The sequence below is a fragment of the Euprymna scolopes genome, chromosome 31 (assembly GCF_053919585.1).
Source record: "Euprymna scolopes isolate OS-2025 chromosome 31, ASM5391958v1, whole genome shotgun sequence".
NCBI lineage: Eukaryota > Metazoa > Mollusca > Cephalopoda > Sepiida > Sepiolidae > Euprymna > Euprymna scolopes.
This window is the reverse complement of record NC_136512.1, coordinates 55,578,960-55,603,985: the sequence shown is the minus strand read 5'-3', so window position 1 is coordinate 55,603,985 and position 25,026 is coordinate 55,578,960. Positions and strand designations below refer to the sequence as shown.

Sequence of the window (25,026 nt, the reverse complement as noted above, 5' to 3'; positions counted from 1 at the left end):
TCCAGTTTCTCTTATAATTAATGTGTGTGTGTGAGTGAGAGAGAGAGAGAGAAAGAAAAAAACTATGTCAGATACATGCACAAACCTTGCATCCTCAAATTCCGTGAACCTCTGACACGGGTATGATAAACACAACAAATATAACATTAATTCTCTTGAAATCACAAGGAATCAAATTAATGTATGAGCGAAATTAAAAAAAAAAAATTTTTTTTCTATTTTTCATTCTAACTGAATAGGTGTTTCAAAAACTGTTAAACATTCCTAACTTTTTATTATATTGAACCAATTGCTAGAGAAGGAAAGTTATACACAGAGAGAATTTTAAAAAGAAAGATGTGGCACACGTTTTTATAACTTTTCTATTTTGTTATCCATGTTTCCGAATAATGCCACTTGGCTTTGCTAGTTGTTTGTAAACTTAAACCAACTAAGAGATCAGGATTAGAAACCGTCTTTAAATTAACTACCACCTTGCAAATATAACATTGACTTCCACGTGAAGTACAAGAAAGGATGACAGTAGTTGGGAACTTGCTATCCTTTAATGTACAACATCTCTGAAACTATTCAACAATCTGTTATTCTTAAAAGCATTTCCATGCCATCAGATTGGGTAAAGTTTCTTCTAAGATTTTTCAACTATTGAAAAATTTTATTTCAAGGGATCAAATGTAACTCTGGACTAATTTGATTCAAAACTCACAAAATATGTTTGGCCAGCATTTTGTAGTACATCACTGAAAGCTTATTTTGTTCACATATTATAAGTTGTTGCTCAGCATATAGTGATGTCTCTCTGTTGCTTTCTCTTTTTTTTTATTGCAATCATTGTAAAAGCTAATAATAAAGCTAACACATAATTACAGTTTAAGAATGCTTTCATTGTTTTTATTTTTTTATCCATAATATCCCCAACCCATCAGTAGGGGGAGCAGTTGTTCCAAAGTATAACCACTTCCTGTCTCCGTTTTTCTTGCAGTTCAGTTTAGCAGTCATATGTCACTAGTGACTTCCTATTTGTGATGCAGAATCCTGACACTTAGCCCTAATTCTAAACTTTTAACTTCTAGTAGAAATTTCCATTATCTGGTTAACCTAACCTAATGTGGAAATTTATTTTTACACAACCTCCTAATTTTGCTACAATGTTATTGTGATAATATACAGGACCTCATAAAATATTTTAATCAAATGTAGATATTGCTAACTAGACACAGAATTAGAATATAGTATTAAAATTAGAAGGCATGCAAATATCTTAACTACAAAAATAGGTTATAAATCATTAGGTTTAATTACTTTACTAAATGAGAAATACTTAATATATGTAGTTTTTAATCCGTCTTCACTCTGAAAATTTAATGTCCAAAGATTTCAATCTAAATCTATCACAAATATTTGTTTTTGAATAGAGAAATAGAACTGTTAAGTGTTGAGACATTATGTTGAACAAAGATGGCGGTGAAGAATCAGTGCAGTTCCGATCCTGAGTGTTAAGTAATTCCTAGTAACAAAGATGGCGGTGAAGAATCAAATGCAGGTTCGTGATAGACACGACGGCGAACTGATTGAATCCAAAATTCAACAATTTTTATAGTAACTTTGGAAGCTTTTCATTGGTTGCTCACCATGAATTGTGGTTATAAAAACAATCATCAAAATCATTAGTGTCATACCCACCCACCCCATCAGGAGTCAAAAACATTTAACACACACCCTTTTTTTGATGTAATGGAAAAATCGTTTCGGATTCAATTTGGTTTGACTTAAGGAAAATAAATAAATAAATAAATAAATAAATAAATAATATAAAAATAAATAAATAAACAAATAAAATAAATTTTTTTTGTTTTTTATACATATAAAAATTAACACTTTTCAAATATATATACACATACAAATACATACAGATGTAATCCTATTCAAATGCATATATACAAACACATACAAATATACTTTTTTTTTTGTTTAACAAAAACTGGAAACATTCTGTTAGGTATTAGTTTGTTAATTTGGTTAGTAAGATAAAAATGGTCGCCGTTTAACGTCGTGCCCGGGACAATTTACAATCTTTTTTTTTTTTTTTTTGTGTGTGTGTGTGTGTGTGTGTGTGTGTGATTTCGACTGTTCATGCTTCTCTTTTTGGGTTTCTGAAAAGAGATTTATTCATGATTAAATTCCAAAAAGTTCGGCCATAAAATGTTTTATTTTATCCTTTTTATAGGTTTAGTGAAAACGTCGGCTATATTATTCTCAGACCTTACATAACTAAGAGTAATAGATTTTTTACTTATTTCATTCCTTATGAAATGATATCTTATATCAATATGTTTCGACCTTTGATAAATCATAGAATTATTTGCTAATAAGATACTACTCTAGTTGTCACAATGAATTACTATAGGTTTTTTTACTTAGATTTGGGTTTAAAATAGATTTTAGAAGGGTGTTCAGAAAAATTGCCTCCTGCGTGGAATGGGTGAGGGCCACAAATTCTGCTTCACCAGTAGAAAGGGCAACAATTTGTTGTTTTTAGTTTTCCAAGAGATCATAGGTCCAGTCTTGGACAGTCTAAAACAGTATCCTGTTATACGTTTTCTATCCTCAGAGTTACCCCAATCTGAATTTGAAAATCCTTCTAAATTTAGAGGATACTAGCATTTCAGCCCGGCGTTGCCTGGGTGTTTAGAGGTGTATGCTGAGCAAACAAAAAAAAAAAAAAAAAACGGTCAATTTTTTTAAACTTTGACCCCTTAACATTTATTGTTTTGGGCTCAAATCAAGTTATTAAGTTAGATCCATATCCAAGGAACCTATATCTAAAATTTCAAGTTTTTAGACCCCAAATTGTCGGAGGAGTTTGGTAGAGTTCTCAAAGGTCAAATCGTTGAACTTCGACCCCTTAACAGCCAAATTTCTGGCCAAAAACCGATCACATAGATTTTCTCAAATCTCAGTACTCTGTATATCAAATTTTGAGTCTGTAGACTAAAAATTGACAGTTATTATGTAGGGAAATGTACACAGACAGACACACAGACACATACACGTTCACTTTTATAGATATATAGATGTTGACTTTTTAAATATTAAAGATTGTTCCTTGGTTCCTTTTAGATAACGAAGGATTTGTTTCGCACAATTAAGGTCCTTAAGTGTCGGTCTCAATAAGTTTTGAGATAGCTTTGTTACAGTGTAACACATATCAGGCCTAGTTGTAGTCATCAAATAGATGAGACTTCCAATCATTTCTCTGTATAATCGATCATCTATTAATTTTGTTTCAGTTTCTATATTTTTATTTATATCCATCTCAACGGGAGTTATATGCGGTTTGCAATCTTGCATTCCGAACTTTAGCAGAATAATTTCAGTGTATCATGATTAGTTCATTGTTATAGTTCCATTTTCACAAGTAAATTTTATACCGAGGAACCATGATTATTGTCCAAGATCGGCCATTTTAAATTTTTTATTTAATTTATTTTTAACATCTGTTGTCACAATTTGAGGCAAGTAATATATCGTCAACCCAAAAAATCAAAATCAACAATTTATTTATATTTTTGGTATACATGCACGTGTCTACGAGACATTGCTTGTGTTCTTGTTCTATTAAATAATTATGGAGTGTTAAATTCCAATTGTGAGCACTTTGTCTTAGTCCATATAACGATTTATTCAGTTTCCACACAAAATTTTTATTTTTCATTTTAAATCCCTCTGGAGGGTAAATATAGATTTCACAGTCAATCGGAGCATTTAAATAAGCATTTTTAACATCCATTTGATGTATTTTAAAATTGTATTGAGCAGAAAATTGTAATAAAATTCTAATTGTCGTTAAATTTGTCGTTGGTGAAAATGTGGCAAAATATTCCACTCCAGAAATTTGCGAAAAAACCTTTTGCAACAAATCTTGCTTTAAAAGTTTTACTGCCAGAAGCTGTGATTTTTTTTTTTTTTTTTTTTTTTTTTTTAAACCCCAGTGTGAAGAAATTATATTATCTTTTGGTTTTGCCACTATTTCGTATGTATTATTTTCAGATAAAGCTTTCAATTTGGATTTCATAGCTTTTTTCCATTCTTGGTGATTTTTTCCATTCTTGGTGATTATCGCCTCATAACTTTCCGGTGCACTTTTCAATGAATAATAAATAGTAAACCACTGCGTAGTCTTTTCAATTTTTAAGAAGTCTAGCCTTTTTTGCTCCCTTATCGGGTATCGATGTGTCTGATTAATATTTACGTCAGTAGTTCTACTGCAATTGTCGTCATTATTAATAGTTTCATTGTAATTGATTAAGATACTAGGTAATATTTTTTTTTTTTTTTACCACTTATCAAGGCATGGAGGCCACTTGGGCTAAGGGTTATTGCGTGTACAGTAATCAATGGGATAATATTGTAGTAATCGTTAGTAATGGAGATTTGATAAATTGGATTATTAAGGGGGGTGGTTTATCAGGAATTTGTTTATGTTGGACTTGAAGACATCCAAGTTGTAGTCAGGTGGTAAACAGGCGAACGGAAGAGAGTTCCATAGGCTTGCACTACTAAGAAAGAAGTGTTTTGCCTAATCTTCTATTGAATGATCTATTTCTGATATATGCTGCTGCCATTAAAGCGTACGTCCATAAACTGATTTCGATTCGATAAGTAGACATCTTGCCATCTCAAAAAGGCTTTGCCATGCTCTTTCAGTGGTGCCATTTTGAAATCGGGAATACAGCACAGATTTCTCATGTTTAATACGATGGTTAATTAATAGAAGTTCAAAGTCTTTACTAGTAAATTCAGTCCCATTGTCTGAGCGAATACATTTTATCGAGCCATACGGGGCAATATCAGCTAAATATTTCTTAGTGGCGAGGATAGTGTCGAATTTGTTTTTTAAAAAATAAACTCTAATTAAACCAGAAAAATCATCAACAAAGTTCAAAACGTACCTTAGATTATTTCTCCCCATCGGCCTGATCAGACCTGCCAAGTCACAGTGCACAAGTGAGAGAATTTTCGTGGCCTTTTTGTCTAGTGTTTTGCTTATTGTTACGATGTATCCCAGTTCTACTGGGGATGGTAGAGATGGGTGACGTAACGAAATATATAAAAAAAAAAATAAAGTTTCCTAAGTTCCTTGGTAATGCGTTGTTATGGGAATGGGACAACCGTCTCGAAGACAACAACAAAATGAAATGTACTGGACAACGAAATCACATAAGAAATAACGAGGACAAGTATCGTCGAAAAAATTAACAAACTTTTATTTATATAAAAAAAAGAAAAGAAAATTAAATATGTCTAACTAAATGAAATGATTTAATGATTCAAATTCTACCGAGAGAAAAATATATCAACAGTCAATGTTCACATAAAACAAAGAAATCGTCTGCTCAATTAGATACAGGTTCTAGGGTGAGAGAGAGATGTTGGAGAAATGAAAGTTTTCGTTGAAAAACTCACTTAATGTCCTTTGAAATGTGACCTTTCTTTTGCCTTTTTTTTTTATATATATTTCTTTCCTGTAAATTGTTTATATTTGATTACACGCGCGCACAGGTTAATTTTCATATTTTTGTCCTTCGGATTATTTATGTTTCATTATGCGCATGCGTATTAATTGCTCCAATATTTGTTTCCGAAGCTCATCGAAGCCCTTGATTTATAGTAAAAATTTCACTGTTCTATTGATCCTTCCTTCGCTGGGTTCATTCTTTTATTCAGTCAATATTCTAACTTTGATTGCTGATCAAAACAGGTTTTTACCGTCGCCGCCAACATTGGCTTATGTTGTTGATATTTACCTCCGTGATTAAATTGCAAAAGTCAAGTATTATGCTTCAATTATGCTATAAACAGAAACATTAATTTTGAACGCATCCCTGTCATATCAAAGAACCTACTCTTGATTTTATATGTCGGATCTTTCGACGTGTGTAATAATAAAACTGTTCAAATGCACTTGTGATGTTAGAATGTGTAAGGTGTTAACGTTGGCATAGAGATTTCTTTCTTTTCATTGTAAGACTACACATCTAAAACCATAGGCTCTTAAAAGGCTCTTAAAATTCATACTAGAATTCTCCACAAAGACTTCTGGCATAACGGATATAATTGAATAATAATCAATTTTAAGTGACAGTCTTCTAGAGGTTGAAGGTTCAATCCTTCATGCAGATTTCCAAGTTTGACAAAATACACCTGACATGCTTGAAGGAGAAAAGCTCAATCACGCTTTTTTTCCAATACTGCGAACTCTGGCGGTTCTGGGTCTGTAAGGTGACATGTCGTTTCTATCCTGAGCATCTTCTGTCACTAAATGTAATGTACATAATTGATGTGATTGAAAAAGATTATCTTCCTTGGTTTTTGAAAAAAAAGGTGGATATAAGCATTTTATGTGTGAAAAAGTTGGCTATGAGAGTGTTCACTGCTTGAGTATGTCACACGTAATGCTTGGTCCTGTTAGACCTCAATTCTTTGAGTAAGTTTAACTTCTTGGCTAGTTTAATGAATGCCCCCCCTCTCCATTCCTCGATAATGGAAATCCTCCACTTTAAATTTTTTGTCCTCGACCTCCCCAAAATTATATTTATCTTGGAAGGACACCTAAACTTAAACTCCATCTGTTTTCATTGTTCTCTCACTACTTTAAGTGACCAACCAGAAAATAGTGAGTTAGAAAGGGTTGAAAGTGTTTTATTCAGTGACTTTTTAAAAACCGTTTTCTTCACTTCCCTAGCAAATATCTGTGTCCTATGTATTTTTGTATTCGGTTTGTTTTCATCTTTGTTTTGATATTAACTTCTCACAAAGGCCATATGTGACACACGCTTTTTTTTTTATCTGTGGCGCATTTAGTGCCTTGTGGAAGCCAATTATTTTTAAAACGTTACCTCAACCCTCTTGTAAGAACTGAGATTAATATCTTCTTTGTAGTTATTTCTGTTATTCTTTAAGAAAGAAAGCCATTTTTATTTTTTGGCAAGATTGGTTACTTTTTAAAATCTTGGCAAGTGCCATCTTGGCAATAGTTAAATAATTTCCTTCACTTATTTTTTGTTTATGATTTATTTCTTATTCAATTCGAAATATATTTTATGTGTTTTGGTTATATATTTAAGGTTGGTTATTTCAGTTAATTTAAAATTTTGCATTTAGATTTAATATTCAAGGACATCTAGGGCAAAAGATTGTCTGTCAAGGTCATATGGAACAATAACGCACAAAAAGAAAGTGAGAAAAGTCTAGATCGTAGGAAGAGGGCCATCATCAAAAAAGTTGAAAAAAATTCTTGGTAAAAGAAACGGACTGGGAAATGGGTTAAGTGGACGTAAAAAAAAAAAAAAAATGATAGACACAATTCTCTATCGATTATTATGTTGAACCTAATATATAGTCATGAGATTAAAACTATATATATATATATATATATATATATATATGACTTTATGGGTGCCATCAGCTAAAATCAAAACCAAAACATGCAACTCTCCACCCCTGTTCCTTAACCTCTGAACCATGTCCATACACACATATATAAAATTCATCTGTTATCCTTTTTTTTTTTTTTTTTTTTAAAGATAGAAATCACCCGATAGTTGAAGACAAGATTCTAGCAAGCATAGCTGGATGATCCACAGTTTTATAATTATATAGATTCACTCTAAATGATAGACAAGTTTCTAAAAAGAAAAGGTGATAAGAATTCTACAACTTCATATAAAAACCTTTTTTTTTTTTTTAAGTTTAATTGTAAAAAATGCTTTTCAAGTGTAAATATTCATTTAAAATTTTATTTTTATTTGTATGATAAGGTGTTAAAATTTAAAAGTAAAAAAAGTTTGGTAAATACTGCACTAGATTATCAGTCGACTATGATCATGATCAAGATATGTAACATTTGTCCTTTTGTTTTATATATACTGTTCATGTTATTTTAACAATATTTTAACAATAGAATTATTATTGAGTCGTTAGAATGCTAGGAATTTTAGTTGAATTTTCTTATTTTGAAGAATCCATAAATATTCTGAATATTGGGAAGGTTTTAAAATAAGGAGTTGTCTAAAATTTTTGGGAATTGTCGGACTTTGTCTTCCAAGTTTTATAACCTTTTTGTGTTTATTAGTGACCCACTAGTTCATTTTACTACGATCTTTTTTATAAGACTATTCTATTCCTCATTTACAAATCTCAAACTTATTTTCTCGTCTGGGTTATGTTCATAATGTTTTGACTATTATATATATATTTTTTTTATTTAATCCTTCTTCAGGTTCCTTTTTCTAATCTTACTGGAATTTAAAATTAAATCCTTTATTTAATCCACTGAAATAAACTTATCATCCTGTATTTCATGCTGTCTTATATCAATCTTTCATTAGTTCTTATCCAGGGTTGTTCAGGAATAATAAAAAAAAATCTGGTTCCTTTCACAGTAGCTCACGTTTATTTATTTGTGGACTGTTAATTACTGAGGATACAATTAAGACTCAGCATTTCTATCCCGGCGTGGTTAAGCACCTGACGAAGGCCAGAGGAATAGTTGGCCAAAACTTTGTGAAACAACAACTATAAAGATGAGGATAACAGTCTGCAAATAATAAATAAACATGTTTTGTAAGTGTTCATGCTTTTATTCATATAAATTCGTAGAATTATATGTGCTACTAATTTAGTTTTTTATATATAGATTAGTGTTGGGACGATTCCTAAATTTTTTTCCGATTCCAAGAAAATGTTGATTAACGATTCCGATATCAAGTACGATTCCGATTCCTGTGGAATTGTTGTTTTGAAATGTACCATTATATAATCAAAAGTTTTTGTGTAACGAAAAAATTTGGTACAGCAAAAAAGTGGAAATACAATTAAGGGAATTTCGAAAATGATTTGATTTTTTTGTAAATTTCTTTCATTGAAGATAAAAGTCAAAACAAATATTTTAACCATGAATTAAATAACAATCAATTTCAGAAGTTATTTTATATATTAAAAAAACATAAAGAAAAAGGGCAGACATACACGAATGCTACCCCTGTAGCGAAATACGCATCGGCTCCGATGTTGTATGTTGTTTAACTGAGGGAGAAGTTATTATTTTTACAAGGAAAGAATTTTTGCGTGTGTGACCTAGTTTTTTTTTTATTTTATTTTTTTATTTTTTTTTTTTATTTATTTTGGCTTGAAATTTCCTCCACCGAAGTTTATATAATTATTAACAGGAAAATTGGTGAAAGTCAAAATGGAATCAGTGCTATTTTTAAATATTATTTTCAAGTTTAATTATGTTCACAGGACTGTAAACTATTCACAAAATTTTGTGGATCCACTTACTGGCGTTTGCACCAACAATATTGAAGCCTACTGGTCTTGTATTAAAAGAAGACTGAAATACATATCGGGATCAGTAGGAGAAATGAAATGGTCTCATGTCGATTAGGCCATGTATAGAGGCTTATAACAGGAAAAGTGAAAAATATTAGATAATTTTGGAACATTTTTAGAGCATGTTCATGAAAAATATGGTAATTAAAAAAAATCCCAATAAGTTTTGGGAAAAAACATGTTTTGAACAATTGAAATTTTTATTTTTGAATAAAAAATAATTATTAAAACAAAAACAGTAGTGTTCTTGTCATTGTTTTTATTTTATTCAAGAAAATAAAAGGTACTCATGCACTTATTGAGCCGTGCTGAAATAATGACATTATTTAGAAAGCCATTCTTAACATGGAGACAGGAGGGTGTTGTGTACCTATTCTGTACTTTCACCTAACAATTCATTAAAAACAGGTATTGTAAAACTTTAATTAAACTTGAAAGTACTATTTAAAATTAGCGCAGATCAATAAGTGCACTAGCACCAAATAACATTTCACTGTTTCGATCTACGACATTCCATGAGAGGTATATACACGCTAAAGCTTTTTGCTTATTTTTGTTTATCGCCACAAGTGCTAATTTTGACTTTCACTAATTTTTCTTTAAAAAACAATTAGAAACTCTTCAAACATTAGGCGAATAGGAGTGTCAGAAGTTGCCATTAAAAATGAGTGATAAACATTTGATTAGTTAGACTCGCTATCTTTCGAAGCTTATAACAACATGAATAATGTAATTTAAACCCTATTTTTTTTTCAATAAAGGGAGCAAAGACAAAATTTTAAAATAAAAGGTTTAATCGAAAAATATACAATATTTTTTTTTAAACAGGTTTTCTTTGAAAAAGATTTCACAGAATTCAACAAATTTTAACTTAATCTAAATATAATAAATATATATAAAATTCAAAAAAATCACTTACCTATAAAAAATACTAATCAATGGGTGCTTCTATTCTCCATTTATAAGAATTTGTCCATATTTATATTTTATATTCCATGTATATTTTAAATAAAAGAATTGTTTAAGCAAGGGTCCGAAAAGACTGCAATTTTGTAATCGATTATCCGCTGTTAGCAAAGCGGTGTTTCCTCTTTTTCTTCCAGTTGTCAAATACCGATGCCTAAATCAGCCATAATTAATTATTTCAAAAACGTAAAAACAACACATACATGTGAGCCGTCGTGACTTCTACGTAAAAATATATAGGTCACCATACTTGAAAAATGATCACATTTCACTCATCAGTTTTTGCCGTTTAAACACAAACCACCGGACGAATTTGCCTTTTTTTTTTTTATTCGCTCAAAGAAATACATGAGTTTTTGATTTAATATATTTTATTTCTTCTTTATGCACTGAATTTTTCCTTTTTGTAAATCTAAAAAAAAAAAAAAAAAAAACATTGAATGAAATAGAAAAAATTGCTGCTGGTGTCCGATATTTACTGGACAATATAACCAAAATATGAGGTTTCACTTACAAAAAATAAAAAAAAAAACGTGATTTAAAAAAAAAAAAAAAAAAAAAAAAAAAAGGTTTACATTTGCACAAAACTAATCTATTTTTTTGGTTTTAAATTAGATTATTTTATTTATTGATCTTTTATCTTCAATTTGTTATATATAAACCTTAGGTGAAAAAATTATTTTCATTTTAATAGACATTTCAAAATAGGGTGGGAGGTGAATTTAAAAAATAACATTTGTCTAGAATATTATATTCAGTTTATTGGAAAGAGCATCAAATTTTGCATTAAACCTGCAAATATCATCAAAATTGAACCAATAGCAAAATTTTTATAGATTTTATAATTGAAAAAAATTTAATTCGTAAAATTCAATTCATTTTATTACGTAGAAAAACTGGCTGCATGAACGCACGCAGGCACTTTGTAAACACTGTTTTTTTTTTTGTTTTTTTTAATAAAAAATATTTCTATTATTTTGTAAACACTGTTTTTTTTTTTTTTTAATAAAAAATATTTCTATTATTTTTCAAAAAACTTTAATAGTTTATTTTGGAAGTATATTCCATAAAGAAATTAAACAAACCACTTTAAGAAGAGATATTACGAGTTTTGTATATTTTATTCGCAGTTTTGTGTTAAGAGTGTCAAAAATTCCCCCAAAATTCTGACATACTTATTGGGCGAGGTGCTTAAACCATTAAAAAAAAGATAATGGTAACATAAGCACCAAATTTTTTTTGTTTGTTTTGCTTTGCTGTCATTTTTTTTTTTTTTTTTTTTTTTTTTTTACCTTTTCACCCCAAACAAGGCACATTGCCACTTTGTTGTAGTATCAGGGACATAGCCATCAGGGGTACTGTGTAGGGAGTTGGGTAGCAAGCTATTGGTTCACGTTACACTTGAACTTCTGCATGTCAGTATAGTTGGGGAAGCAGGGACCCGGAAGGGAATTCCAAAGTCAAGCTGTCCTGGGGAAGAAACTACTGGAGTAGAAGGCTCTCTTACATCTAGGGATCTCTACTGTGTAGAGGTGGGATTTAGCTGCTTGTCGGGTTTGTCAGGGGTATTTACGTTGAGGGGGCACAAGTGCTTGCAGTTCGTCAGAGCATTCATTGTTAAAGTACTTGTAGAACAGGCAGAGGGATGCAACATTTCGTTGATGGGTTTAGATGACAGTTCAGGACCTATCAGATTGGCGACTCTCTTTTGAACCTTTCCTAAGAGCGAGAGACTAGTGGCAGATGCAGCAGCCCAAATATGACAACAATACTCCATACATGGGCGAATGGTGGCCTTATAGAGGTATAACATATTTTCGGGCGTTGTTTGTTTGTTAAATCCGGCAAAAAAAATAAATAAATAAAAATAAGAAAAGGGTATCGTATCGTAAAACTTTAATTAAACTTGAAAATAATATTAAAAATAGTGCTGATTACATTTTGACTTTCACTAATTTTCCTGTTAATAATTACTCCAGCAAAAAAAAAAAAAATCCATCAAAAAAACCCATAAAATCATAACAAAAATCGGCGAAGCTTAGATAAGTAGGTCCAGCAGATCAGCCTCATTCTGACATTCGGAAAATTTAGGTTAACAACCGGTGAAGCTACCAAAAAGTAACCCTTTTGAATGAAGATGGATATAAACAATATTTTTAAAATTGATTTCTTAATTTTACTTAAAAACAAAATGTAAACATATATAAACAAAATATTTTAGAAAATAATTTCTTAATTTTAAATAAAAATTGATTATAAAGATTTTTTTTTTTTTTAAAATAATTATTGAAAAATATTGCAAAATGTTTACATAGCTGGTTCTTTGAGATAATAGGGGCGCCTGAAACCTCCCTTCCAAAACGAAAAAAAGCTTTAGTGTTTTGACTATTTTAAAGCGCCCTTTTTTTTTTTTTTTAAGTTTGAAACACAAGTAGTGGCTAGTTAACTTATGGCGGAAATTCTTCAAGGTTTAAATGTATTGTAATCCTTTTATTGGGGCCGAAAGACGTTTTTCAGCCGCCATATTACTTCCTATTTACTTGCCTCCTCACGAGGCAGAGTTAGACACAAGGTCGGTTTTTAATGTAGGGAAGCATTTATTACTAAAAAATGAAATGTAAAAGCAAATTAAACTGAAAGCAAAAAAAAATTTTTTTTTTTTTAATTCAAAGAATTAAAGAAAGAAAAAATTAAAAGAAATTTCGAAACTCATCAAGAAAACTAAAGGTTACCTTTAAAGTAGTGAATAAAATTCTTGTACATCATATTAAATATGTTATGAAAAGTTCTATGATGTTTTTATCATAAATTTTTGAAAGCAAACAAACAAGCAGTTCAACTTAAAAATATAAGAGAATCGTAAATCTAAGGTATATTTTAACGATCCGATTCTCCCCAAAATACACGATTCTATTCTTTACATTTCTTTTTTTGCATTTATTATTTACATTTCTTTTTTTTGCATTTATTATTTACATTTCTTTTTTTGCATTTATTATTTACATTTCTTTTTTTGCATTTATTATTTACATTTCTTTTTTTTGCATTTATTATTTACATTTCTTTTTTTGCATTTATTATTTACATTTCTTTTTTTGCATTTATTATTTACATTTCTTTTTTTTGCATTTATTATTTACATTTCTTTTTTTGCATTTATTATTTACATTTCTTTTTTTGCATTTATCATTTACATTTCTTTTTTTGCATTTATTATTTACATTTCTTTTTTTGCATTTATTATTTACATTTCTTTTTTTTGCATTTATTATTTACATTTCTTTTTTTGCATTTATTATTTACATTTCTTTTTTTGCATTTATTATTTACATTTCTTTTTTTGCATTTATTATTTACATTTCTTTTTTTTGCATTTATTATTTACATTTCTTTTTTTTTTTGCATTTATTATTTACATTTCTTTTTTTTTTGCATTTATTATTTACATTTCTTTTTTTTTTGCATTTATTATTTACATTTCTTTTTTTTGCATTTATTATTTACATTTCTTTTTTTTTTGCATTTATTATTTACATTTCTTTTTTTTTTGCATTTATTATTTACATTTCTTTTTTTTTTGCATTTATTATTTACATTTCTTTTTTTTTTGCATTTATTATTTACATTTCTTTTTTTTTTGCATTTATTATTTACATTTCTTTTTTTTGCATTTATTATTTACATTTCTTTTTTTGCATTTATTATTTACATTTCTTTTTTTGCATTTATTATTTACATTTCTTTTTTTTGCATTTATTATTTACATTTCTTTTTTTTGCATTTATTATTTACATTTCTTTTTTTGCATTTATTATTTACATTTCTTTTTTTGCATTTATCATTTACATTTCTTTTTTTGCATTTATTATTTACATTTCTTTTTTTGCATTTATTATTTACATTTCTTTTTTTTGCATTTATTATTTACATTTCTTTTTTTGCATTTATTATTTACATTTCTTTTTTTGCATTTATTATATTTCTTTTTTTGCATTTATTATATTTCTTTTTTTTTTGCATTTATTATATTTCTTTTTTTTTTTGCATTTATTATATTTCTTTTTTTGCATTTATTATATTTTTTTTTTTTGCATTTATTATATTTCTTTTTTTTTTGCATTTATTATATTTCTTTTTTTGCATTTATTATATTTCTTTTTTTGCATTTATTATATTTCTTTTTTTGCATTTATTATATTTCTTTTTTTTTTGCATTTATTATATTTCTTTTTTTTTTGCATTTATTATATTTCTTTTTTTTTTGCATTTATTATATTTTTTTTTTTTTGCATTTATTATATTTTTTTTTTTTTGCATTTATTATATTTCTTTTTTTTTTGCATTTATTATTTACATTTTTTTTTTGCATTTATTATATTTTTTTTTTTTGCATTTATTATATTTTTTTTTTTGCATTTATTATATTTTTTTTTTGCATTTATATTTTTTTTTTGCATTTATTATATTTCTTTTTTTTTGCATTTATTATATTTCTTTTTTTTTTGCATTTATTATATTTCTTTTTTTTTTGCATTTATCATTTACATTTCTTCTTTTTTTGCATTTATCATTTACATTTCTTTTTCTTGCATTTATCATTTACATTTCTTCTTTTTCTTGCATTTATCATTTACATTTCTTCTTTTTCTTGCATTTATCATTTACATTTCTTCTTTTTTTTTTGCATTTATCATTTACATTTCTTCTTTTTCTTGCATTTATCATTTACATTTCTTCTTTTTCTTGCATTTATCATTTACATTTCCTTTTTTTTCCAGAAAACAAAGCAAAATTAAAAGATGATTTTACAATGCGAAAAGCTAAGAGACCAACCCAGGAAGTATACCGGCCTGGTATATCTCGCCTCAGTCGGCGGTCAGACGACCGGGGTGAGGACAGATTCTTCAAGAAATCAACATCCGGCACTGATGGGCTTACTTCTGACGATGAGAGCTACCGTGACAGCAAAGAGAGCAGTATGGAAAAAGACATGGAGAGCTACATGGGAAGTTTAAATTCTTTGTACATACGAGGATCCAATTCCTTACCCCGTCGAGGAAGCCAGCCTCTTTACCCAGACCCAAGAAAAACATCTACATTAACTTACAAAAAGCCAGAAATTCCAAGGTATATTCCCCGAGCAAAGTTACGAGAACAGATATATAGAAATGACGATAAAAGTCCTGATATCGAACACAGAGAGTTGCTGTCCCCTTCAGGGTTCAATAGAAAAGTCGACATCAATTCAGACATGAAAAAAATGGTGGTCACTGTAGTAAATGACCAAGCTAGTGCGATGAGTGGTCAGTCCCGAAGAAACCATCCACAAACTTTGAATTTGCATTTCACAGATAAGGCTGATCGTTATCATCGGAGTGAAGATGAGTATCGGTCACCAAAACATCGGGGTTCTATAGATTTTACTCGTGATGATGAGTGTGAGACACCAACCAGTCCTGGCTCAAGGATGTACCGATATAAGTTTGAAGGGATTAGAAAAGGTGTCGACATGTCCAAAGATGATGATTGTGATTCTGTGTCTAGTCAGAATCAGCGCCAATCTAAACGCCGTTCATACACAAAATCGAAACATTACACATCACATCATCGTCGCCAACGGACCGGTAGCATAAGTAGTGAGTTTAGTGCGGCCAGTGATGCTAGCTTAGATGATGCAGGCGGAGGTCGTACATACGATTGGGATGAAGAAGTGGAGCGAGAAATGTCTAAATCGGTGCATGAAGAATTTAGAGAAGAAACACAGAAGTTGCAGCAGATGACTGAAAAAATGCAGAATATGGATTACTTGGAAACTGGCAGCTCTTCCAAAATAACCACCCCATCAGGTCATCGGACCAGAGCAGGAAGCTCTGGAAGTAATTATAGTGAACAACCACTGCAGGGACGTAGTCGTAAACGAGACCGACGAAAAAGCTCCAAACCCAAAGCAGAAAGCAGAGATTCTAGCATTCAGAGCAACCCTCCTAAAGACCATTTGCCAAGTCACAGTGGGGAGGGTCATCGCAGAGGTAAAGGCCGTGGACGTAGGCGTAAGAATTTAAGAGAATCGCCGCAAAGCAGCGCTCTTGAAGGTGAAATGGATACCTGGAAACATGGACTGAGTGTCACCTTTGGTAAGAGTGATCGTCAGGTGCAGATGAAACCAGGAGGCGGTAACCAAAGTAACAGAACTCATTCTGCAAATGCAGAGATTCCTTCTCAAGAAAAATGTTCAATGATGCCTCGTGGTGGGGGTATTATCCACTTACCACAAAATGTCTCCACTGTCCAAGACAAAGACCAACACCACAGCCATTCAAAGCAACACAGTGATCCAATCCCTCCACCCTTACCTCAGAAGAACTCTCAGCCCCGCCCACGAGATCAGGGTGGGGGCTCAAAGAAGATTCTCTTTGATCCCCGGAATCCTAATAAACCGATTGTTATAAAAAATTCTTCTTTGAAATTTCACGACCCTTATGAACACTCTTATACCTCTGAGGGCTATTCAAAGAATTTACCTCATTTTTATTCAGAGTACGGATACCATTACCCTGATATGGTCCCTTTAAGAAACTCTCCTAATAGCTCCCATTCAGAAATGTATTATCCAGGCTATCCACAATCCATGAAAGAGAGTGGAATGGCTTCAGATGAAAATCATGAACAAGATGGATATTACCACAAGTAAGTTAAGATTTTTTCCTTATACTCTAAAGTCTTTCTTATAGATGATTTTTACATTTTGCTGTTCCCTTATTATTAATAGGAAAAGATTAAATAGTTTGGTCACATCTTTGGAAATCTTTTGTAAGGCTAATTTGTAGATATTAGTAAACCAAATAATGTTAGAAAATATTTTATTAAATGATTAAAACCTTTTTTTCTCTTCATTTTTCTGGTGATGTTAAACCTGAGAGGTCAGCTCCCGTGGGGATGGCTTCAAACTGTGTGTACATAAAGTTTGTTAAAAAAAAAATATCTAAAAAAATGTGTTAATACAGATAATAATAAAGTAATTTTAAATTAACACCAAGTCATGTTGCTGTTGGTTTAATATTTCATTTCGATTACAAAATTTTGTTTTAGAACAAGCATTTACTGAGTAGAAGTTTGATTAAATATCCAACGTTAGAAATGGGAGTGAGGCATGCATCTAAGAATGTGTCGGGTGGGAATGAAATTGAGGTTGTTAGAAAGTATGGTTGTGTCGAAAAATTATAACTGGTGGAATAGTAAGTTGTGTGGGTAGGTGGATGGATGAAAAAAGGGTAGTAAGAAAGCAAGTTGAGAGGAATGAAATATTTTTATTACATAAGATATTTACATATTAGATTTTGTTTTAGCAACAAATAATCAATGACACACCAAATTTTCTTTTAAAATATTGCTTTTTTATCATCAAAAATTGAGCACTGATCAATTTTGCTTCCAAAAAATAAATTGTTCATATCAAATGTATATGAACGAACATCTTGATGCTATGTTTTAACTTGGTGTCTATACCCTGTGCTGATGAAGAGACTTGAAATCAATAAAAACTCCTGTCTCAAAAACGATTGCACATGAAATTAGTTTATGTGGAATTCTTTGAATGTGTAAATTTGTTTATATATATATATATATATATATATATATATATAGTTTAAAGTCTTGCTCGGCGACCACAACTGGCGGATGACAGAAACCGCCTGATTATACCAAACAAATGGCAGTCAATATAAAAACAAACAAAAAAATAAAACCTACTTTAATAATTTCATAAATTTTACTGTTTTATTTATTTTTGTTTTTCTGGCAACTGTTACTTTTTTTTTTCTTTTTTATTGTGGGGGTGAGTAATAAAAGTTTTGTTTCTTTGAATTAGTGAACAAATTTATTTTGTTTGTGTATGGAAAGTTATGGTATTTTTTTATGACCTGCCCAGCATAGTATAAACAACCCCAACCTCTCCATGTTAAGAATGGATTTTGAGGTTAGGTGTGTTTATTCTGAAAGCCATTCTTAACATGGGAGGTTGGGGGTATTTATACTGGAATTATTCATTTTCCTTCCTTGTCACAAGACTTTTTGTTTGACGAAGCGCAATGATACTCTGCCCTTTTTTTTTTTTTTTTCTTCCAATTTTTACCATCTGCTTGCTTGCATCTCTTTTTTCTCACTAAGTATAATCCGTCGGTTTCCATCAATTGCTAGGCATTGTCGAGTGAGACTCCCGGAAAAACAAGGTTTTAACTACAGATGCATCCAAACAAGTTCGGAGTTTACATCATCTAAAACATTATGAATGTAACCACCAAAATGAGAATTGTCGTCCGAAGAATTCAAAATAATGACAAATTTCTCAAATATTTGTAGTATTTTTTGCAACATTTGCTTTTTTAAATGTTATTTTCAATTTTTTAAAATTGCTTATTAAAAACTTTTTTTTTTTTACGTTTCCACATGCTGAATAGGAAATTATTTGTAATTGTCTTAATTAGATTAGACCACTGTGGAAAACTATGCTTGTCTATTCCTTTTAGAGTTTTGGTTTGGAAAGGTTAAGTAAAACGGTCTTTGTCAATAGATCCGTTCTGTTCTTGAAAGATTAAAACTATTGTCTGGAATCTTAATCTGAGATGTTTATTTTTGTCTTTCATGAAATCCTGAAACCCTGAGAAATTTTCCCAACCAGGAAGAAAGGAATGTGTGATATTTTGCTTAGATTCTCACCCCCATCATGACAGTGCTAATTTAATGAAAGCATTTTCACAATGACAACAAATATCCTTCTGAATTATTTAATGTTATCTAAAAAAAAATAATAAAAATTCTGAATCATCATGCATTTAAGAATTTTTATTTCAATCTAAATAAAAAAATTTTTTTTAAAACATACTCTTTCCAGAGCATTTCTTCACATGATTGGGAACAATTCTGTCCCTGGAAGGGACTGTTTCATTGTGTCAACAAATTAGCAGGTTATTCTGAAATACTTGCTAAAGGCATCTTTAGGAATACATCAATTTTTTTTTTTTTTTTCTGAGATTTTGCTGTCTTCCGTGTGTAGCACCTGGTATTCCCTTATCTAGTAGTGGCCAGGCTCAACATTGCTTAATTTCAGTCATTTAATGGAAACCAGTGTGTCAACATTGTTATCCCATATATCTTCAATACAATAGTAATATTAAAACAACACCACCTAATGCTACTGTTGACAATCACTGCCTGTGTCACATCCTGTGTTGATAGTGGTACGATTGTATCTCGACTATTGCAGCAATATCTTAGATGGTTCAAGCATACAGGTCACCATCAGAGCAGAAATTAATTTGCGATGTTTGGGTGATGCAAACCTATTGGTAGGCATCTAAGGATATAGGTGACAGTCATAAGGAAATATCTTGGCTGAGCTTCCAGGTCCACACGTGGTGAGTCTTTCATGGTAGAATATTGATAGCTAAATCATCTTATCCGATCGTGATGAAAGGCTACCATGGTTTTGCATGTGATGCAAGCCAAAGAAAGGCCTGATTCAACCCAATCAGGGTGAATGCTATTTCAACAACAACTATGCTACTATTGATACCGCAGAAAGAAAACCTTATCACACCACTATCAGTAAATAGCCTCATATGTTGCATGGCATCTAATGGTTTGAGAACAATGTACCCAATTTCACGATAAGCTTGAATTGACAGATTGTGTTCAAACACTTGCCAAATTTATTAACATAAACGTTTGTATCATGGATCCCTGATTTGAAATCCTCACTTTAATAGGTGGACGCTATTGTCTACACACACACACGATGAGTTAATTTGTGCTTGAATATTGCCATTGTAAGATTTTTTTTTTTTTAACTCTATCAATGACTTATCTGTATGTAGACAAAACTCATTGCTTCATTTTTCTGGCTGATCATCATGTTTAAAAACTAACTGAAGTATGTTCTTTTTCGCATAGAAAAGCAATTTAAATGATAGTAAAAAATCTTCCATTCTTTTATGACTTTGAATGCTGTGCATTTTTGGGACAAATTTCACAAACCATCCTCATCAGTTCATTCATCATTTTCAATGATCTCATATTTTTCACACTTTAACAGAGAATCCATTCATCTCATTAACCTTTCTCCTTGAGTAGCTTTTTGTCTTGATAAGTGGTAACATTAGTATAAAAAAATTAAGCAACACGAGGTGGGGCGTTCCCAAAGTAATTCCTCCTATTTTTTTTATTCTGCTTGAACGTATCAAAGAGGATTTTATGACTGAACTTATGCATTCATGACCTGAAAGTTTCATCTCTGTTGCAGATATTGACGGCATGAGATTCTAAAAAAGAAACCCGGCAATTTGGTATCATGGTTCATGAAGATGTCTCTTTTGACCAAAGTTAAGAACTAAACTGTGAATTCTTGTGTTTTGTTGTTTTATGACATTGGTCTGTGCCATGTGCTGTAGAAGCTGGCAAATCTGCACATGTCATACAGTTGCAGATAATCATGGCAGCAAAAACAGAGGCATGCAATGTACTGTTTATAACTTTTGTCTGAGCAAGGTCGTCTGTTGGCAGAGAATCAAAACCATATTTTCACTTGTTGTCATGTACACATTATGATTCTTTGTCCGTAAGATTTGTTTTTGTTTATCTATTTAATCTTGAAATGCAAGGCATTTTGGAGATGATGAATTATACAGGGCAAATTTAATGAGTTGCCATTTCCTCTAATTGCTGGGGTGGGGGTATCTTAGGTTCAAGTATTTTCCAATTTTTTTCCAAGGTAATTCTTTTAATATACAACCACCAATTGCACTACAATCTTCAGCACAATCCTCTACCTATTATGAGATGGCGGATCCACTCCAAGAACTTTTTGTCGTATAGATAGTTCAAAATCGACTCGGAATTGAATGGGATATAATCTCTTCTGTTTTTTTACAGAGTCTCTATATGTTGTCCATCTTGGTAATCATTCTCAGTCCTTTCATAGGTTTTTTTTATCTCATCTGACGATCCTTTAATCTGATTAAACCTTATTCTTGGATGGCTTTTGGTTTTGATGGTGATCCATTAGTTTAAAAGAAAAAAAAAAAAAAAGAACTATTTGGTGCCTGAGATGCCCTCCGTTCTTTTCACCATAAGCCATGGTTACCTTCTTTTTTCCGTCTATCGTAGGAAGATGTGACACAAGGTGTGGAGGGTTTTTAGTTCTCTCACTACAAGAACTTAAACATCAGGATTGGAAGATGGGATTGAAAAGTCAGCACTCCTGAGGAGGGGCACTCTGATCTGCAAAAAGTGCCTGGGCAGCCCTATCGGTATTCCCTGGTAAGGATGCCTCCAGCAATTAGCTATAAACTAACGCTTTCTCGTAGAGAGAAGGTAAAAGCCTGGGAGGGTGGACCTCCTAGAACTGCACAGAATTATCATTACACTGCAGTCAACAGGGACCAGATCATTACAGGAATGTTCTAATCTCTGTTGATTTTGGGAGCTGAGGATAAAAATTCCTAGCTAAGTAAAAAACCTTCCTCAGTAGGGGTGCCTCGATGATTAACAATGAGCTAATATCTTTTTCAAAGAAAAGATAAAACCTGGGAGGGTGGATATTGTAGAACTGTATAAAACTATCCCTCATCCTGACAGAAGCAAGGCCACCAAACAAAAAAAATGACCCAAACTCTGTCAGACTGATTGTCGAGGACATATCCTTTTATGAACAACACCAACTTGAATCCCTGGATGCATTTTGAAGAGTTTAGTTTCCTCTTAGTTAATAATGCTCACATATTCACTCTGGCCCAGAGTGATAATGTCAAAACAAATTTACGGCTTTGGCATAAAATGTTCTAATGATTGACATGCTATAGAAGTCAGCAACCAATGAACCCATCTGTTATTGACTGCCAGGGAAAGGAAGCCTAAAAGCTTTATTTACTAAGATCAAAATGTATATCTGTATACTACACTTCATCTGTTCTGTTCTATCAGCGAGTGAGAAATCCTTCTAGACTTAGGCAATTAAACTTTCGTTCCAATCTAGAATACCCTTGTTTGGGGAGCTGGATTTTTCTCATACTTAAAAAACTGACCTTGTGCCCTCATGGATCACAAGTAATTAACCAAATCACCTCCTCCAAAATGAGATTTGATTTATATATATATATTAGACTACCTGTGACCCGTTGGGTCAGTATATGTTATGGCTAGCTATGAAATAGTGAGTATATTAATTAGGGCAAAAATATGTTCGCTTGCACTTACAACAATGGCCACCAATTTTAACAAGGAATTGCATTGCTTAAATCTGGAAAACTACTTATGGGCTTATTGCAAAGTGAAATCTGATATTTATTAAACAAGTTCGACAAAAGTTTTTAGTATGATTCTTTGATTAAAAAAAAAAATCTTTTACTCGTCTTTTTTTTTCATTTAGTTATTTAGTTTTTCTTCCATTTTCATTTTTCTTTTTAACAGTTTAAAACTTTTTCATTTAATTACGTTTAGAGCAAACAGACATTTTAATTTATCTGTTTTTATTTTTACTTTATTTTAAAATATTTAAATTTTAGATTCTATTGGCATATATTTTTGTTAAAAATCTTTTAAATTCATTTTTTCATACTAGAATTTGGGATGCTAAAACCAACGCAAAACATTTAACATTAAAAAATTTTTCTTAAAAAAGTTCGACTTTTTAATGAAACAAAGTTTATAACATTAAGTAAAAGTGGAATACCTCTAAACATCAACTTTTAAAAGGCAAATTTTTAGTGAGTCTGCTAGAGCAATTTTACCTTACATTATAAACTTTGTTTCATTAAAAAGTCATCAAACTTGATTAATAAATATTATATTTCACTCTGAAATTACCATTGCATACTTTTCCAGAGAATTCATTGTCAAGTCCAAATATAAGCTTCTTTTTTGTTATTAAATGTTTTGCGTTAGTTTTAGTGTCTCAAATTGTTGTATGAAAAAATAAATTAAAGAAGTTTTAAACTGTTAAAAAAAAAAATGAAAGTTTTTAATTAAAGAATCATACTAAAAATATTTGTGGCATTTCCTGATTTGGTTGGTTGATTGTTTTTGTTTTACGGCATATCAACCCTTTTCAGGTTATTTAATGCCGAATCTGGTGATTTTGAAGAAAATATTTTTAATAGAATATATTTGTTTTTTGCAAGTCAGTTTCTATTTAACCCATAGTTGGGACCCCAACAGGTACTACCACTCCGGGTCAGAGTAGACCTGGGAGCAATGGCAATTAAAGGGTAGCTCCACACTCCCCAGAGCCCGCAAGCTGGGGCCTCACCATCGGATATAGTTTAAGGTCATATCCAGGACCCCCATTGAGGGACTTTTACCCTCTGCATGGGGGGCAGTCGGCATATTCTAATGCCCAACCTACAGGGCCGTGGCATTGCCTGAAGAATCTCAGATTGGATTTGAATTATTGTTTCTTTTAAATAAAAATGAATTGTTTGAAAACGATTCCAACTTGCAATGAAAAATACAAATAAAACTCATAAAATGCTGATGAAATAAAAGAGCAGAAGAGATTTAGTTTTGTTTTTATTTGCATATTTTAAATATGAAAGAAATTGCCGATTTAAAAAAAAAAAAAAAAAAAAAAAGTTTTCATGGATTTAATTACACATATGCAGAATTTTTCAAACCGGAAGCTGTAGACCGTATGGACGGTTTTAAAGCCCAAGCAAGAGGATTTGAGTTTTAGACCATCTGTGACCCGTTGGGTCAGTATGTTATATTAGCTATGGAATTCATGTATGAACGTGACACTTGTGACGTAAATAAAATAGTTTTTTTTTTGTTTTTTTTTTGACATAACAGAAACATTTCTATGAAAGTATATTAAAATGAAAAAAGAATATAGATAGATTTCTATGAGTTGTTCTGTTTATTATAATTGATTATTTTTGAAGAAAAAAAAATTTACAGTTACTGAATTATAAGTGGTTGGCCATACTTATAGGTAAATGTGCACTGAACAGATCTTCGTTCGTTCGTCCTTCGAAGTCAAAGATGACCATGACATCAGTGAGTAAAAGTAGTGTTTTTTGTGCTTCCGGAGATGACTTGTAAGGCTGTTCTTGGCATGAAAGGCTCTCCCACAAGTTGGACAGTGGTGAGCAGGTGTTGTGGGGACTGAGCTTGTTGCTCTGGCTTTGCAGGTTGCACGCTTCTGTACTGCTTTGAGGGTTCTTCTCTCTTCAGCTGTTTCAGCTCCTTTGTTGATGAGGTGACGCAAGTGAGGTCTGTCTGATGCAAGCGATTCCCAGGACTCTGTACTGATGTTGAAGCCTTTGAGGGAAACTTTGAGGTTGTCCTTAAAGCATTTTCTTGCTGCTCCGACTGAACGCTTGCCTTGGCAGAGCTAGCCATACAGGAGTTGTTTTGGGATTCTTTCATCTGGCATATGGTAGACGTGACCTGCCCATCTCAGTTGGGTCTTTCGAATGGTAGTAGTTAAGCTGGGAAGATTAGCACTTTTCAGGACTTCTGTATCAGGGACTTTGTCTTGCCATCTGATATGGAAGAGATTTCGGAGACATCTCAGGTGAAAGTGGTTCAACATTTTTTCGTGCCTTCTGTAGGTAGTTCAGGTTTCTGAGCCATAGAGCAATGTGGTGAGGACAATTGCTCTGTAAATCTTCAGCT

At 31.3% G+C, this 25,026-nt stretch overlaps 1 protein-coding gene across 3 annotated transcripts in view; it reads left to right on the top strand.

Annotated features, from left to right (window-relative positions):
• Positions 1 to 25,026, top strand: part of LOC145255758 (telomerase-binding protein EST1A-like) — a 232,684-nt gene that overhangs the window by 30,405 nt on the left and 177,253 nt on the right. For all 3 annotated transcript variants that reach the window (XM_080114411.1, XM_080114409.1, XM_080114410.1), the window contains exon 2: positions 15,138 to 17,046. In XM_080114411.1, the coding sequence (XP_079970537.1) occupies positions 15,138 to 17,046 (1,909 nt within the window). The remainder of the gene's footprint in view (positions 1 to 15,137; positions 17,047 to 25,026) is intronic.